The sequence below is a fragment of the Cyprinus carpio genome, chromosome A25, assembly GCF_018340385.1.
Source record: "Cyprinus carpio isolate SPL01 chromosome A25, ASM1834038v1, whole genome shotgun sequence".
NCBI lineage: Eukaryota > Metazoa > Chordata > Actinopteri > Cypriniformes > Cyprinidae > Cyprinus > Cyprinus carpio.
In genome coordinates this window covers 14,841,077-14,858,544 of record NC_056596.1, presented here as the reverse complement: position 1 = coordinate 14,858,544, position 17,468 = coordinate 14,841,077, and the positions used below count along the sequence as shown (strand labels likewise).

At 36.9% G+C, this 17,468-nt stretch overlaps 1 protein-coding gene across 1 annotated transcript in view; it reads right to left on the bottom strand.

Annotated features, from left to right (window-relative positions):
• Positions 1-17,468, bottom strand: part of LOC109053380 (ATP-binding cassette sub-family C member 8-like) — a 57,260-nt gene that overhangs the window by 460 nt on the left and 39,332 nt on the right. The window contains 19 exon segments of the mRNA XM_042715683.1: positions 52-114; positions 1,286-1,419; positions 2,414-2,517; positions 2,894-3,002; positions 3,095-3,173; positions 3,507-3,637; positions 3,831-3,951; positions 4,037-4,150; positions 4,282-4,384; positions 4,479-4,571; positions 6,095-6,252; positions 6,379-6,448; positions 7,288-7,454; positions 10,149-10,396; positions 13,855-13,951; positions 14,680-14,805; positions 16,285-16,422; positions 16,496-16,576; positions 16,969-17,053. Of these exon segments, the coding sequence (XP_042571617.1) occupies positions 52-114; positions 1,286-1,419; positions 2,414-2,517; positions 2,894-3,002; positions 3,095-3,173; positions 3,507-3,637; positions 3,831-3,951; positions 4,037-4,150; positions 4,282-4,384; positions 4,479-4,571; positions 6,095-6,252; positions 6,379-6,448; positions 7,288-7,454; positions 10,149-10,396; positions 13,855-13,951; positions 14,680-14,805; positions 16,285-16,422; positions 16,496-16,576; positions 16,969-17,053 (2,221 nt within the window).

Here is a 17,468-nt window from a genome sequence, read left to right as displayed (position 1 = left end):
CAACCGGACTTTAAATATTAAAGTCAGAAAGCAACCTAAAAAGAAACTTACCGCGATGGTGACCACAGTTCTGTCGGCGAAGGCAGTCATCACAACTTTTTGTAGAATGCTCTCCTATTAAAAAAGAGCATTATTGACATAATATAATATAATGATGTAATATTATATAATGTGTTTTATATTTAAAAACTTTAGAACCTAACCTATTAAAAAAAGCACTATTAATATAAAATATAGTTGTGTGTGTGTGTGTGTGTGTATATGTATATGTATGTATGTGTATATATATATATATATATATATATATATATATATATATATATATATAAAATAAATTCAAACCTTTTAACCTAACCCGCTATATAATATTTAGTTTTTATAATTCCAAACTTTTTAGCATAACCTAAAAAAGAGCATTATAAATATGTTTAGAATTATAATATAAACTTTTAAATAATTTCTAACCCTTGAAGCCTATTAAAAAGAGCATTATTAATATAATTATTAAATTATATATTTGTTCATAATTTCTAACTTTTAAATGTAACCTGTTTCTTAAAAAGCATTATATGATAATGTTTTATAATCCAAGTTTTTTTTAACCTAACATTAAAAACAGCATTATATTATATTGTTTTTTTTATATTTCTTTTTAACCTTATCTATTAAAACAACAGTATTAATATAATCATTACATTATTCTTTATTTGATTTCTAACTTTTTACCTAACATTAAAAACAGCACTATAATATATTATACCTTTTTTTTAATAATCTGTAACTTTTTTTTATAATACCTAATTTTTAGGATTAACCTAAAACAGAATTGTTATTTTATCATTTTTAATTGCATTTCTCCAATATATGTATTTACAAAAATTATTATTTAATTATAATATTATTATTATTATTATTAAAATTTAAGTGATTTAATTGAAAAGGTCATGTATTTCAGTATACATTACTTATATATTAGTGCTTTACTGATGGCTTGCATTCATTCTGGAATGGGATTTTTATATTTAATTCTTAATCAATCTGTAGGTGTATAAACACCAGCACTTTTCAAGCAGACACTTTTATTTTGAATTATTCAAACTGACCCAAACTGTGTCCGTTGCTCTATTAAACAGAGACACGCTTCATTTATTCAAATAGATGAAGCCAGAGGAGAAAAGTGCTTGAAAATCGAGTGAAGTGCATCGAGGTCTCGGCCCCTGGGTGTTTTTCTTCTACCTCTCAGACTCTCTCTTGTACTACTACACACACACACACACACACACACCGTAGCCATGTCTATAGAAGCAGTGGCCTCGTCCATAATCAGAATACTGCTCTTCCGCACGAATGCGCGCGCCAGACAGAAGAGTTGACGCTGCCCCTGGCTGAAGTTCTCCCCACCTTCAGTTATTATGGCATCTGAAACACAAGGTGAAAGATCATCAGTCATATATTTAGAGTGCTTTTGATTCGCAGTCTAAATGGTTTTTGTGTGTTCAGAGTGAAATGTTGGTGCAGCTGCTTTGATGTGATTCTCAGCTGACCACACAGTCAATCTGATGTGCTCAAACCTTTTTACATCCCTTCTGTCTTCTGATTGATTGTTTATACTTTTATCAAGTAAGAAGTCTAATAGTTTCATTGTAAAATAATCCACCTTGAGGTTGTGGTTCATGTGTCTTTTTGCTGTGAAATCCTGATTTTTATAAAGTAAACATAAGAATAACACTTATATTGTTATTTGAAGATGAACACTTACTTTACTGAAGCAACTTTTTGCTTGATTACTTAATTATCCATGCGCATATATATTAGAAAAATTGTCAAAATGTGACTCCATCAGGTTTTTGATTAACATTTAGCCTATTTGTATCATCATTGTAATGCATTGCATTATTTGTTTTAAAACTACAGAGCTTTGATCATAAAACTAAACATTCAAATATCATCTTATGGGAAATGTAGAGTTGAAAACTGCTATTTATATGATTCTATGTAGTCCGCTATTATTTAACTCAAACTGATTTACAAGCTGTCAGAATTTCATCATACATTTTTTTCATATAAACATCAGCATCTGCACCAAATTGCATATTTCTGCTCAGCGTGAGCCTCTGAATACAACTGAGGTGTTTTTTTCTTCTTCTCCATATTCTGATTATATCATATAATGAACCATAAAAGCCTTATGTATCAAATACGATACGCAACAACAGAGTTTTTCTCTAAAGGTTAAATAAACACTTTTTTGGTCATTTCGTATGTCAGGCTTACAGGGTTTAATGGACTGAAGGGATATTTTTCATGTTCCACAGAAGAAAAAAGTTGAGTAATGACAGAATTGTCATGTTTTGGGTAAATTATCCCTTTAACATTGGATTTCTATCAGAATCTGGCATGTTTTATGTCTTACCTAGTCCTCCGGGCAGGGTTTTAACTACTTGTTTGAGTTGTGCAATTTCTAAGGCCTCCCACAGCATGCTGTCTGTAGCCTTCATCTCTGGATCTAGATTAAACCTGAACAGAAGAAGATGAGGTATTGTAAAACTTCATTATAAATTCAGCTTGCCATAGAAATCCTTCAGTTCTTCAGTCCCACACTGATGTGTGATTTGTGAGGCTTTTAAAAACACTGAAACAGAACAAAAATGAGTTCACTCTGCTGTTGCGATGGTACATTTAGAAAGAAAATGGCAGTGATAAATGATATGTCAATGCTTATTTACGCTTGTCTGTTTTGCATTCATAATGTACATAGGTCGTTTGTGAAATCATATCTCATGTATCATATTCAAACTGATTATGTTAAAATGTAAATGTATGAAATTCTATTGTTTAGGATATTGTGTCAATATCATTGACTTCATGCAGTATTTGGTTTCATGGGACGCACCGGATGGTTCCGCTGAATAAGAAGGGATCTTGCAGAATAATAGAGAAGCGCGACCTCAGCGTCTGAAGGGGCAGCTTTGCTATATCAATGTCATCAATGATTATACGCCCTGTTAAATCATACAGACTTAAAATCCATGCCATATATTAAACATACTCTGTCATTTACATTACATTAGTTTCAACTAGAAAAATTAGTCACCTTCAAATGTGTCCACCATCCGGAAAAAGGCTAAGGAGAAAGACGACTTGCCACTTCCTGTTCTACCACAGATTCCAACCTATAACAGATCAAAACAACAAAGATTTAGTAATATGTATAAATGTGTAATATTACAATATTTATTATAAATTATTTTAATTGTTTTTTTATATATATATTTTAGTATAAATGACCTATACAAATTTTCACTTTTTTAATATTTTATGATATTCAATTTATTATTTAGATATATTTGTAAATATTATATATATATATATATATATATATATATATATACACACACACATACACACAATTTTTAAACATTTCATATTTTAAAATATTGTAATGTTATAATTAACACAGCCAGAAAAGCAGTGATATTTGTCTTAAGTGTTTTTGACTTCAGTACCTTTTGTCCCGGGCTGATGTGGGCATTGACGTGTTTGAGGACCGCCTTCAGTGTGCTGTCGTACCTCACGCTCAGATTCTGGATCTGAATCTTACCCTGCTGAGGCCAACCCTCAGGAACTTGAGACGCCGCTGAGAGAGAAACATTTAACCAAAGAGATAAGAGGCCTAAGTTACACAGAGATGGACAGAAACTGAGAAAACAGGAAATGAAGGAGACAAATGCTGAGTGCACAAGTCCAGCGAAAATGAGACTCGAAGTGAAGGACGAAGCAGCTGTAGTCAGTAAACGGGGCTCATATATCCAGTGGGTCTTGATACTCACACAACAGACCCTCGTAGTTTTCAGGTACAGTCCTCAGCAGGGCTTTTATTTTCTTCACAGCTCCCAGCTGCACCTCCATGTCTGCCAGATTACGCACCATCCAGTTTAGATAGTTGGACACCTGAGAGATAAAATACAAATAAGTTATCCAATATTACTGATGATCAGTGTGTAGGAAGTATATATAGTTATGCTTGTGTTCTCACCATGAGGGCGTATGTGAGTCCCAGCCCCACCAGCCCCGTGGACAGATGATTGTACAGAGAGTTTGTGATGGACGCCACAGCTGCTATCAGGACAATACAGGCCCCGATGTACTCCTGCAGGAGATCAGAACAGAATCACAGTTACTTCTGAGCCTATTTTAGGTAGCATTTGATCAAACGAAGACTACATGGAAACTGGACCAAACAGTAACAACAACAATGACTTGTGTGGCTTATAAACACACCATTCGAACCTCCAGCCAGCGATTGGCCGCTGTGAGGAAGAGAGAGGCCATGTTATTGGCATCTGTGAACTCTAGAAGTCTCTGTCTGAATCTAGGCTCATACCTAAGAAAGGAAAGTACCAGAAGAATGTGTTTATATGGAAAGCATTTAGCAGAGTGACTGAAGAAGACTGACACTCAAACATCGTTCTGCGCACCTGAACGCTCTGATGGTTGTGAGCCCCTCTACTGTCTCAGAGAAGTGTGAGAGCAGAGGAAGCTGTGTGCTGTCTTCTAGCTGCTGGAGATCTCTGCAAATGCACACGCAGGTCACTTTAACTAAACAGTTTTAATGCTTAAATAGTTCAGCCAAATATGAAAATTCTCTCATTTACTCACCCTCATGCAGCCCCCGATGTATATGACGTTCTCTCTTCAGACACGGATGAAGGTTTTTAGAAACATCCATCTCTGTGAGTCCATACAAGTACATACAACCATCATGGTAGTAATCCATGCAACCCCAGTGGATGAATCAAAGTAAACTTGACTATAAAACATGGTTTCCAGCTAGCGTGCATTCAAGAGAGAGTCAGGTTTACGCTTGAGAAGTTTTTGCATTGACGCTCGCACGAGAAGTGATGCTGCTTCCACATAATTTCCCGCGAGAGCTTTACAAGCTTTATACACACTTCAGCACACATGCTTACATCATACTTTACAATGCATTGACGTCAAGTGTAAACCCTTACAAAACTTTGTAGCCATAAATCATTGCTTCCACGCGTTCAAGAGTGTCAAGCTTACGTGACATATTCCACTGTACTTTCACATCACTTCTCGCATGAGTTTCACACTAGCGCTTTACAACATGCTTGCATTTACATCAAATGTAAACTCGACCTTCTGTTGCATTGTAGAGTTTGAGCAAGAAGTGACGTTTCTCTATGCTTCCACACCACTTTTCGTGAGTGATTCATAACGATGCTTACACTTCACAACGCACTTGCGTTTACGTCACGTGTAAACTCAAGTTTGAGAGCATCAACTGTGCTTCGCATTAGCTTTACAACAACTTTACATCACACCTTACAATATGCTTACTTCATAATTCCCAACATGCTAATGTTTATGTCAAGCATAAACTCAATCATATTGGGAATGAATGTACAGCTGTTGGGTGGAAGTAATTGTTTATAGTTTTTTTTTTTTTACTATAAACCATTTCCTTTCCATCCAATTGTAATACACGCATTTGTGGACCGCCACTTTTCATGCAAACTTCACAACACAAACAACTTGCAACTTTTTGAATGCGTGTATGACAGTTATGATATTTTTCTTATACACACCTGTTGGTTTTCTTCAGAAGACATTGGTTCATCCACTACAGTCATATGGATTACCGTCATGATGGTTGTATGTGCTTTTTTGAGCTTTAACTTTTGGGCGCCCATTGCATCATATGGACTATTTCAGGATTATTTTCAAAAAATCTTTATTTATATTCATATGAAGAAAGAAAGTCACATACAGTAGAGGTGTGGCATGAGGATGAGTGAATGATGATAGAATTTCATTTTTGGATTAAATGTCTATTAAGTATTAAAAATAAATGTGACTGAATTCTAAATTCTGTTAGAATTATCTAGATTAAACTGCATTAAATTACCATCGAATACATGATTTTCACCAATATTTTAAGATATACAATATCATTCCAGGATAAATAAATATTAAATCAAAATCAAGCAAAATAAATATGGGCAAAGCATTGCAACCGCAACGGAAAAGTAAACCGTTAACCATCTGATAAATGAATCTGACTGTTTACTTTGATGCGACTCTGAAGTATTTCTGGATGAAGTAGCAGGCGATGGCCAGCGGTACGAGTACGATGAGGAAAACCGGCGTGACGTATGAGATCACACCCAGAGCTGACACACACAGCAGCGTGGAGCGACTCAAACACTCCAGAGTGGCAGGAATGTGCTGAAACAGAAATATTCATATGGAGTTATTTAAAAGCTATCACTAAATGCTGTTCTAATAGTCAAGCAAGGAAAAATACTGCCTCAGACAGAAGCATCATTTGATTTTGGTATCGTTACATCATACCTGATCTATTGTATTGGTATCAGAAGAGAAACGGTTTAATATGCTTGCTAAAGGAGTCGTTTCAAAGAGCCTAGAAAGAAAAGGATGGAACAATTTGAAATCTTTTTTCAAATTTAGCCACAGGACACTTTTTTTTTATACAACAAAACTGGATGGTGACCAAGTTTATCAAGTACCAAAAACAGTATTCCATATGACTCTTGCACTATATTGCAAGACCTTTGAGTCTGAAGTCTTACGAAAGCTTTGTATTAGCAAAATTTTGAAGTCTTTATTCATGCTTTCACGAGTACACAGTACATGTGAAATGGATTTTTTTTTTTTTTTTTTTGTCCTTTAGAAGTTTGCAAGTCCTCATCCACTTTCATTGCTTGTAAAAGAGCAGCTATGGCATTCTGATAAATATCTCATTTGGCATTCCATGGAAAAAATACACAATTTTAAAATTATTTTTTTTGGGCTAAACTATAACCTAAAGCAGGGACTTTCTCCATCAGCCAAACCACTTTGACCTTAATTTTACATGAAAGATTTTTCAATATCAAGATATTTCAATAATTTAATACATTTGCATGTTCATGGTTCTGTCATTTAATGGTCACAGAACATGCAGGTAAACCAATATTATAATAAAAACACAGATTAGCATATCACCCTGTCTGTCCAGATGTCCTCCCCTGAGCACTTAGAGTGTTACCAAGTCACTAAATCCCCCAAACTTTGTTTGCTTTGCTAAATGAGCCATAGGGTACACAGGCAAAGAGCAATAAAACAAGACACACATAAACTCTCTCAACCCTATTCTCATGTCCTCTCATCTAATACATACCCACATACGCTGTGAATCAGCCATGACAAATTAGACACAATATACAATAACAATTCAGGAATATGAAGGTTAAGATGTACCTCATTGGGGCAAGGATAATATTATTGAGCAGATTGTGGTGTAGTTTTTTGGCCACCTGCAGGCCTGTCCACTCCACAGCCACTGATGTGGCCAGACAGAGTATGATACCCAGACAGCACAGCAGACTGAACACCAGCAGGTATGATGAGTGACTGAAACCAACATCCTGTGAGGAGAACAAAGATGAGCGTTAAAGAAACACCAACTCACTTGGTATCCACATGAGTTGAAGGCAGTATATATGTCTGTGCACATGTAAGTGGTTGAGTGATTCTCTCAAACTAATCTCAAGCTAACATGTTTTGTCCTGGTTATACTTTGCATAGTACAACAGCTGCATATTTGAAGCATTTATTTACCAATATTAGTGTTGCAATGCTGCAAGAACAAAAACTACAAAGATAAAGATAACAATATTAGCATCCACACCGATGGAAATTGTCAGGAAATTTTAATTCTAGAGTGAACTAATCCATTAAAAGGTGAACTGACAACCACACTTTGCTGCAGTGAGTACATGGCCATTGTCAGGTGGATTCTGATTGGCTTTTAATGTATTTATAGCTCTTTAGCTGAAAAAAAAAAAAATCTTCTGAAAGTGATTCCAACAAAATTGTTTCTCTGTGGTGTTGTCATTATAGTTGTGTTGTGGACTTCTCAATTCTCACAGAATTAGAATGATTATTAACACTTTATAAGGATAGTTGCAACCCTCCAAATGCTAACCATACACGCTGAAGAATAACAAACTGAAAGAGAATCAATCAGCAATCAAGACAACTAAAAGGCTATTCATTACCGCAGAAAACATCAATAATGAGAATTAACTTAAAAACATAAGAACTAATTAGTGGAAAATCTAAATCAGGGTTAAGTATACTTCGCATTCTGCGTGGCTGTTTAAAATGCTCTGAGAAATTTCCTAAGCAGTGACGGAGAATTAAGTATTGATCAGAATGACTGGTTTGTGAAAATACAAATAAAATAACATAAAAATAGGCTGATAAGACGTCCTGTACTGTGTCTGCTCAAGTGGAGCATGTGAAGTAGAGAAAGGAGAAAAAAAATAGATTTTTTTCGCTTATCGCACAGAACAGCTGTGTGCCAAGAATCCCATGGGATGGTGAGGATATTTAAGCAAAACGCTTGTGCTGGGCCTGATCTGGAGGACCACAGGCTTCTTCAATGCAGCACAATTTCAACCATCAGACTTAGTGGAGGTTCTACATTGAATTACAGTTTTGGATTGAATTTCAGCCACTGGGCGAGACAATATTCTTCAATGAAGCCACCCCCCAAAAACAAAACAAAGAATTATGGAATTCTGCACAAACAGTTGCATATTGATGTGTTCTTGGAGCATTTCGTTCACATTTTAATGATTGGAGTAATAATTGGCAACATTTTTATTTAATAATATATCTAATATTTTCATAGGAATATTGATTTGCGTATAATTTTATTTCCATATTCACTTGTGCCTCCCAAAATGCCTGATAAACATGATTTAAGTCCTGATGTCCTCTACAGTGGACATGTATGAAATCATTGCCCTGTTCTGTAACAGAAAGTCATTTTTTGATTTGAAACCCCATAACATTTTGACATAATGTCTGAGATGTTGGTTTATTTCAAATACAATTTGAAAAGTAGTCCGATTTAAATTATAATTACACAGATTAGAAAATTCCTTTGGCTAATTACAGGGCCTAACGTAAACCCAAGTGATGGAAATAATAACTGAATTTGTAACAGTTTTGTTGCAAAGCACAACATTATGGTGAAATTAGATCTTGTGTTTGTTGTGTTAAAACCAAATTATTGTTGTATAAGCACAGCAAGCATCATAGCAAAAAAGCTAACAAACTTAAGAGTTACACCCACCAATTAACATTAGCCCTTCATTCATGACATGGGTACCGTAATAATCATACAGAGAGAACATAGTTGCATACCTTTATCTTTTGCTTGATTTTCCTCTTCTTCTTTTCTTTTTTTTTTCTTCTAAATTGGGCACCTGATGGCTTTGACCCCCAAAAACCAATCCCCAAAACTAAACCAATTCACGTTGGTGAACACATAATCGTTTGGTAATACCTATTTTTATTAGCAATTTCACACAATTCAGAAAAACAAAAATGTGCAGGAACTATAGGCCTGTATTTATAATATTATGAATGAAATGTGTGTTATTTGGAAGAAAGTCGAGGTGTGACTGACTTTAGCCCACTAATTGCATTAGAGTATTGCTCTATACAGACTGAGTCAAGCTGGGGTTTATTAGATAAACCTCTTCACCTCTAACCCTGAACAACTGGAGTCTAGCCTTGCTGTGTTATCTGAGCTGTCACAGCACATGCTAGCTCCAGGCTAAACCCACTACAACACGCTCTTCCTCAGTGATAGGGGTGGTGTTTTTATAAAGTGAGAAGCCTGTTTCTGGCTCTTAATACTTTCTCTCTTGTTTTTTTCCTTTGTACTATTCTCAGCATTTATGTGCCTCATAGACATAAAAAACACCTGTAGGACATTACAAATCTGGTATATTTATCATGGAGAATTTTAATAATCAACATAAGCAGCCAATTAAGTCATGCATCTAAGTTGTCCAAGGTGGAGGAACTGTGCCACTTCAGCAGGTGCAAACCATAAATTATGTAAATCTTTTACAATCCAAGCCTTAATCATTCAAGGGGGCACTTTACAAAGTAGAAATCAAGGCAGGTGTCAGACATTCACTTTTGGACAAATTTGACCAGAACATCATAGAGGCACCTATTAACCACCAGAACACTAACACAATCATACAGCATTCTTCAGAAAGTGTAAACATCGAGTTCACATCACCATCTTTCTTTACCTGCACTAAGGAGCAGTTGTGTGCAGCTGCATCGATTTTGGCTGTGATGACTTTGGACGTCCAGTAAGCGAGCCAGTAGTCGATGGCCACCAAAAGGGAGTGTTTGAGGAGCTGGGACAGCAGGAGCAAGAGAAGCAGGAGGAGGCCTGCTGAGCTCAGGTACGTCCCGCAGGATCTCCATGGGATGGTGGCTCTGTGCCTCATCACTCGAGATAGGTTATCTTCTTCATCGCTCTCCACCAACTGTTCTATATATATGAAAGGAAAACAGAAATATAGATCGATAGATAGATATTGAATTGTGTACCATACAAAACATGTGACAACTTGTCTTGTCCCAGACAGACAGATGAACAGACAGACCCAGATCTTTTGAACTGTAGAGAGCACTCCCCACTTGCTGCTCCAAATTTAAAAAGCAGCATCATGCTGGCATTTTAAAAACACAAGTGTTGGTGGATGGCAAATAGGTGAGAGATAGAAATAGCAATAAACATGAGAAAAAGGCTGCAAAGCCCACAGGCATGTAACATTTGGACCATGCTAGGAATACCCTTGAGTGCCAGAGCAGTGATGCTGTGTGTATATATAAAGTTTAGGCTGGTAGAAGAGCATTTACTAACACAGCACATCAGCCATCATGAAGGGAATAAACGTGCTACAACCCATTATGGTTTAAGCACTCAGTACAATCTCAATGCTGACGAGACCATCCCCACATTCATTATTCAGCTTGGTCTGTACCGTCAGCAGATGATAAATGCTTTTGCTCTCTCTCCCACTCTACAACTAAAATCAACAATGTTCACCGAAAAAAAATATCGAAATGACACCTGGAGAAAACTATCTGCTACTCTCACAAGCAGTTAAAGCTAACCAACCAAACCCTGAACGCTTGCTTGTATCCAAAGGATCGTAAAACAGTGATTTCACAGAGAACAGAACGTGTGAGGTGACACTTCTGGAAGAGTTTTTGGTCACTTTCCAAGCAAAGCATAGAGTCTATTGTTTTGTAAGTCACAGCCAACCTTTCAATATAGATTCACTACTGGAGGATACTGAAATTTGGCTAACTGCCACATGACTGGCACTCAGCCTATATCTGCCATCTACAGCAGTGGTTATTTAACACACCTTATTCAGAAATCCAGCTCGTTAGAAGAGAGCTCCTTGCATGATCTGTGTTCCTATTTAAATAGTCCCTATACAGTGTTCATTGCTCCCTACTCCCTGAGCACAGGAGATCCATTGAAGTTTACTTCACTTTGGAACATTCATTCATGGATTTGTGCTTCACCACAACCTGCAGTGTCATCACACACAGACAAACTTACTAGAGAAGTGTGACATAATATGCCTCTGTAAATAAATACAATTTAAATTCATGTCTCGCACACTGTGATATATACGCTCCCTTCAAACTGGAATCATGGCGGAATATCCTGTTATGTCCACTTCGCAGGGCACTTAGAATATTCGAATAGAATAGTCAAATAGAATAATCGTCTGAAGTGATAAGAGATGCATAAAAAAGTGCAGAGCGATGGTACGTGAGGACTGTAATGAGAACCACTGATTTAGAGAATACTCAAATACTTGAAAATCATTATTTCCCTCTATCCTATGAAAACAGGATCTCTTCGATGCACTGAATCTTGTGGTGCTAGCATTATCCTGCAGACTAATGGTTTACAGCAGGGGTTCCAATCCTGCTCCCGGAGGGCCACTTTCCGAAAGCGTTTAACTCCAGTGCACCTGCCTGCAAGCTTCTAGTGATAACGAAGACCTCGATTAGCTGGTTCAAGTGTGTTTGATTAAAGTTGGAGCTAACTTCTGCTGGATAGTGGCCCTCCAGGATCATGTTTGGACAGTACTGAATTACAGCCTTTATAATCTATCTTTAAGTCCACCTGTGAAGTTCCTACTTACAAATGATCAACTACAAATTTGTAAGTAATGTGCATTTGGTGCCCTTTATGATTTGGTCACACAAGCCTGTAAGCTATAGTGTTCTCGGGATTTCTATTTACATAGTAAGGCAGGGGTGTCAAATGTTGCTACTGGAGGGTGTAGGATTACAAATTTAAGAATCTGCTTATGAACTGCTAATCCTACAACCTGACATAACATCACATGAAAAACTAAGGTGAACTACACTGTATTGGGCATTCATTGTGAACATGACAGTGTGTGTGAAAATCTACATGGCTGTAGTTCTTGTGACCAGGTGTTGCTTAATCCATTTGGGATACTGTTACTTTTAGGGACTAGTTTTGCTGGAGCTCACAGTGGGGGGTGATTTCCTATATTGTCTTTAAATGTTTTGGTTAAGTGGTCTCTTCTGAGGCTTGTGTAAGCTCAACATCTTTAAGGACTGCCCGCTGAATTCCTATGGAATACAATGTATTCCTGTGACTTAGACTTGTGACTATAGGGCCACACAGGACATTGTCAAACAAATAATAAAAAAATAATAATCTGTCTAAAGATACACAAAGAGCCTCCTTGTCTTCGTTTCTGGGTTTCCTACAAGTGCCAATGTCCTGCAAAGTTTAGTTCAAACCTGCTCAAGCACACCTGGCTGAAAGCTTCTAGCAGAGGTCCTGAAGACCTTGATTAGTTCATGTGTGTGTTTACTTAGGGTTGGAGCTAAACTCTGCGGGACAGTTTCCCTCCAGGGTTACAACTGAATACCCCTGTAGTAAGTAGTTGCTTTGGGAAGGTGAACATCAAGAAAGCAGCAAGCGCAAGAGTGTCTAGTTACCAAACTTGACAAAAATATAAAGCTTAAACAACTATGGTTCTATTCTCTATACTAGGGTAGCCAACCCTTTTAAAGACTTTAGCTCCATCCTTTATCAAAAATAACTAAACCAGCTAATTAAGGTGTTCAGGATTACTGAAAGATTACAGACAGGTGTGTTGGAGCAGGGCTGTAACTGGAGTCTGCAGGAAGGAAGCCCTCCAGAAGCAGGGTTGGCTATCTCAGCTCTATACCAACTGCAATTTGCTTGTTGCAGGCAGAGACCTCTGGATGATGCCAATATGCTGCCCTGTTCCACTCGTAAGGATCGTATTTCTTAATTACATATTCATTACAATGCTCAGTCTAGGCTTTCCACCAACTCCAGGGACCTCAGCCATCTGTCAGTGCAATCTGAACTTCCTGACAGGTGGTGAGGGTGGGCATCCAAACATCTTGGCATCAGGACTTGCAGAGGGTGTATCAATCAAATAATTGGCTTTTTTAAATGCTGCAGTCCAGTGGTTCCCAATCCTGGTCCTGGAGAGCCCCCAACACTGAACGTTTTTGGTGTCTCTCTTATCTGACACACACATTTGAGTTCTTGGAGTCTTCACTAATGAGCTGATGAGTTGAATCAGGTGTGTCTGAATAGGCAGACATCTAAAATGTGCAGTGTTGGGGGTTCTCCAGGTCCAGGATTGGGAACCACTGCTGCAGTCAGCAAAAAACTGCAGAAAGGAACAAGAAGTTGTACTACTCTCTTGTGGCCCAGGTCTTTAATGAAGATTTATGAGGGTGCCTACCAGGGGCTTGCATAGTTAACAATGCAACAACCTATTGTTCTTTAATTGCAGGGAGCTTGCAGAAAAAAAAAACTGTTATTATATCAAATGAGCATGTAATACAAACTCTGCTAAAACACTTGTATTAGTGTTTTGCTGCATGTTTATTTACTCTTACCTTCTTCTTCTTCCTCCGTCTTCAAAGCCTCTCTAGAGTACATAGCTCGCCTCAAATTTTTTCTTTCCAGAACTGTCATATTCTCATCTACTGTCTCCTGGAACACAAAATAATGAATAACAGGATATTCTGATTTGCTTATTTGGCTAGTTAAGCAGCATAAATCAAATGTCACTTTCTTTATATTATTACATTATGATTCTATGATTAGTTTCCAGTTCTTTCCCGGAGTATTTTGATTTCTGAAAAGGTACACTGAATAATCGTGACTTGAGATGACCTGTTCTGCAGGAACATCCTTTCATCCTCCTGCATATGTTGAAAAATCGGAGTCTAAAATGAAGAGGTCACCTGAGAAAAAACGGCAGGTAGTTTTGGACCAGATAATGTAAGATATGTAATGTAGAAGATGAACAGGAAGGGGCCCAACACAGTTCCTTGAGGTACTTCAATTTTGTTCAAAGTCATGTTGTTTAAGTGTATTTTTTTAACACAAAAATACAGTTCAACGACCTGATTGGCAGCTGTTTAAGCCACTAGATGGCATATTAGACTTGAGTTTATTACAGTCACTATTTTGTTTATTTAAGTCCCATTTTAAAAAATGCTTTCTCTTCTCAGTGTATCCATTGTGTACTGTCTACTTGATTGCCAAGCTTATATTTTTTTCAGCATAAACATAGAGATGAGTTTTCCGATCTCTCAAATGATGCAATCAAATGTCAACAAAAAGGTCAAGTGAGTATTTGGCATTGCAAAGTAAAACGAATGAACTTTCCCTTTAAATCACTTCCACTAGTATCTCATTAATTTTCTGCAGACTACCTTCTCAAATTCTTTGTCTTGTCTGTGCATCAGAGTCTTCCACTGCTCGAAAAGCTCAGGCTGAGAATTTTGGATGTCCTTTAATGTCCCTTCTGTCTGTATGCTGCCATCCTTCATTGCAATGATCTATAAATGAAACATTTAAATTATTACTTCATTTGCCACATAAAAGAAGGTGGACATTTTTAATGCCCCATGAGAAGTAGGGCAATATTTAACAGCAAGTCTGTCACTTTCTTTCTGTCAGTTTAAAGTAGCTGAGTCTAAATGACAGGGAGTTAAAAAAAATCTATTTTCTGACCACTGGTGATTTATTAAGTGCCAGAAGAAGGAAGACTTTAACAAGGCAATTCATCACCCAGAGCCAGGGTGAGCCAGAGCCAGGGGCTTTATTTATTTCTAACAACAAGGCTGACGATGACAACAAATCAACTTGAGAATTGTAATATGTTTTATGAGTTTCATGAAAATGCTTTGTCTGGTTAGATATGTAGGGTCAAAGCATTTGGAACTATGCATATTTATTTTTTAATTACCTAAAGAAATTGTTACAGGCAAACTACATCTAGGAAATAAACATATTCACAATAAACATGTCTTCTTTAGCAGGAACCCTATGTAAACTAGACTATGATTTACTGAATATAATATAAGGATGTTTTCAGATGTTTACATATCTTGAGGTAATGAAAATAAGCTTAATTCTCACATTGTGATTTACACAGCAACCACAATCTTTTGGCATGTTGGTGAACACAAAGTATGCCAGAAAGTTTTTTTTTTTTTTTTTTTTTTTTTTGTGGTTATCACCATATGCTACAAAAGCTTAACTTGTACTGAACCTGCAATATTCTTTTAAAAGTAAAATCTCTGCAAGTCAAACACAGTGCTTCCATTCTGGAAGTGAGAAAATGTATTCAATAAAAACTGAATCACATTCCTTTAATTGAAAGTAACATATTTAGATAATTTTATTAGAAGTACTGTTTCCTGCTACTGAGCTTAAAATGTAGGTGTTTGATGCAGTGTAATAAGTGTTTCCTGAGAGACAAAATCAGGTTAGGAAGAAGAAGAGAACGATTTGCTGATTCTAAAACCAGCAGTGGCCTTATTCAGGTTGAATGGCTTTGGTCTGGTCTGCAGTTTGATATCTCTCATTGCAAACAGTGGCCAAATGGGGATTTAATTAGATTTTTCTCTGTAGACCAGATGGTCTATTTTCCTCAGTGTGATTTATAATGAATTGTGTTGTGTGCAGGTGAAAACGTGACAGAAACTAAATTAATTCATCCTTTGCAACAGGCTTGTATTGAGCTATAAATAAAATACATTTCTACAGAAATCATTTCTAAGGGCTCCTCAGAAATGATTTCTATAGGTTCTGCGGGAAGTTGACAGGTGATGAATGAATGTGAATAATTCATAAGTATAGCTCAGCCTTTAAGATCTGACTTTTAAATTAGGCTTCTACATCTCAGAGCTCTTCTATTCAATAATTCCTTTGCTGTTCTGCCCAAGAGCAGTTTTAAACCTGATCTACTAATCAAAACTGGTTTAATGACTTTCTATAGGGGAGAACTTTAAGTGTATTTGCATATGAAGTACCCAATCTGCATGTGGGAGATACTGCAGTTTGTGTGTCACAAGCACCACCGTCCTCTTCTCCTCCCTCAACAGTTTAAGAATGCCTTCCTGCATCAGGTGATCACTCAGGTGAATGTCCAGCGCTGAGAACGGATCATCCTACGATAACAGAAAAAAAAATCATTGAAGTCTCACTTTGCTGATTTGTGTGTATAGCTGTATCTGGACCTACCAGGAACACCACACTGGTGGTTTGATAAAGAGCTCGAGCGACACCGATTCGCTGCCTCTGGCCTCCGGAAAGAATAATGCCCTGGAAAGAGCAAAGAATAGGAAGGGGAAGTTACCGGCAGGGCTGTATTGAGAAAATACCTCATTAGGAAGGTAGCAGGAGGTAGAAGTTTTTATAGTAACATATGCCATGTGGATTGATCATGTTGACTGGGCTGAAACTCTTTAAATGAGGTGGAAAGCTGCTTTTAGGAACAACCAGAAAGCCATTTACGACATCAGGCTGCCTTAAATGTGAACTGAACTAAAAACCTGAATGAATGAGAGTAAACTAAAGAGAGGCTGCCTGGATACTAAAATATGAGGAAATATGTATGTTTATCAGTGGAATTCATAATCATTTGCAGTACTAAAGCCATTCCAGATGGCTGGTAATGAAATGCGTCACAAAAGTCACATGGGCGGCAAACTGACCCGCTCTCCGATCTCTGTCTGGTCCCCCTGGGGCAGGATGTCAATGTCCGGCTGGAGAGAACATGCTTCAATTACCGCTCTGTACCTGGACAACAAAAGATATGAGACTAAAGCACAGCTGGCTAGACACTTACACTATGTGCTAATCTAGCTTTATTAATTTTTGAAATGTTGTTAGTGCTGCCAATCGATTAAATAAAATAATTAATTTATCACATTTTTTTTTTTCTGAAATTAATCCCACCTATCATTAAAGGTTTTAAACATAAAACACATTCAATCAAATTAATGTAGAAACAACAAAAACAGTATATATATTTTTTATATTTGTTTAATGGCATCTTTCTAATGACTTGAAGGCAAGTATCACTGAAACCAGTGATGTCTCTAGGAACCCCCCCCCCCCCCCGATTATTTAAGCATTGACTATAACTATTCAACATTACAGTATAACTGAGAGCTATCAATTTAAACATTAATTAGACTTTAAAAAATAAAAA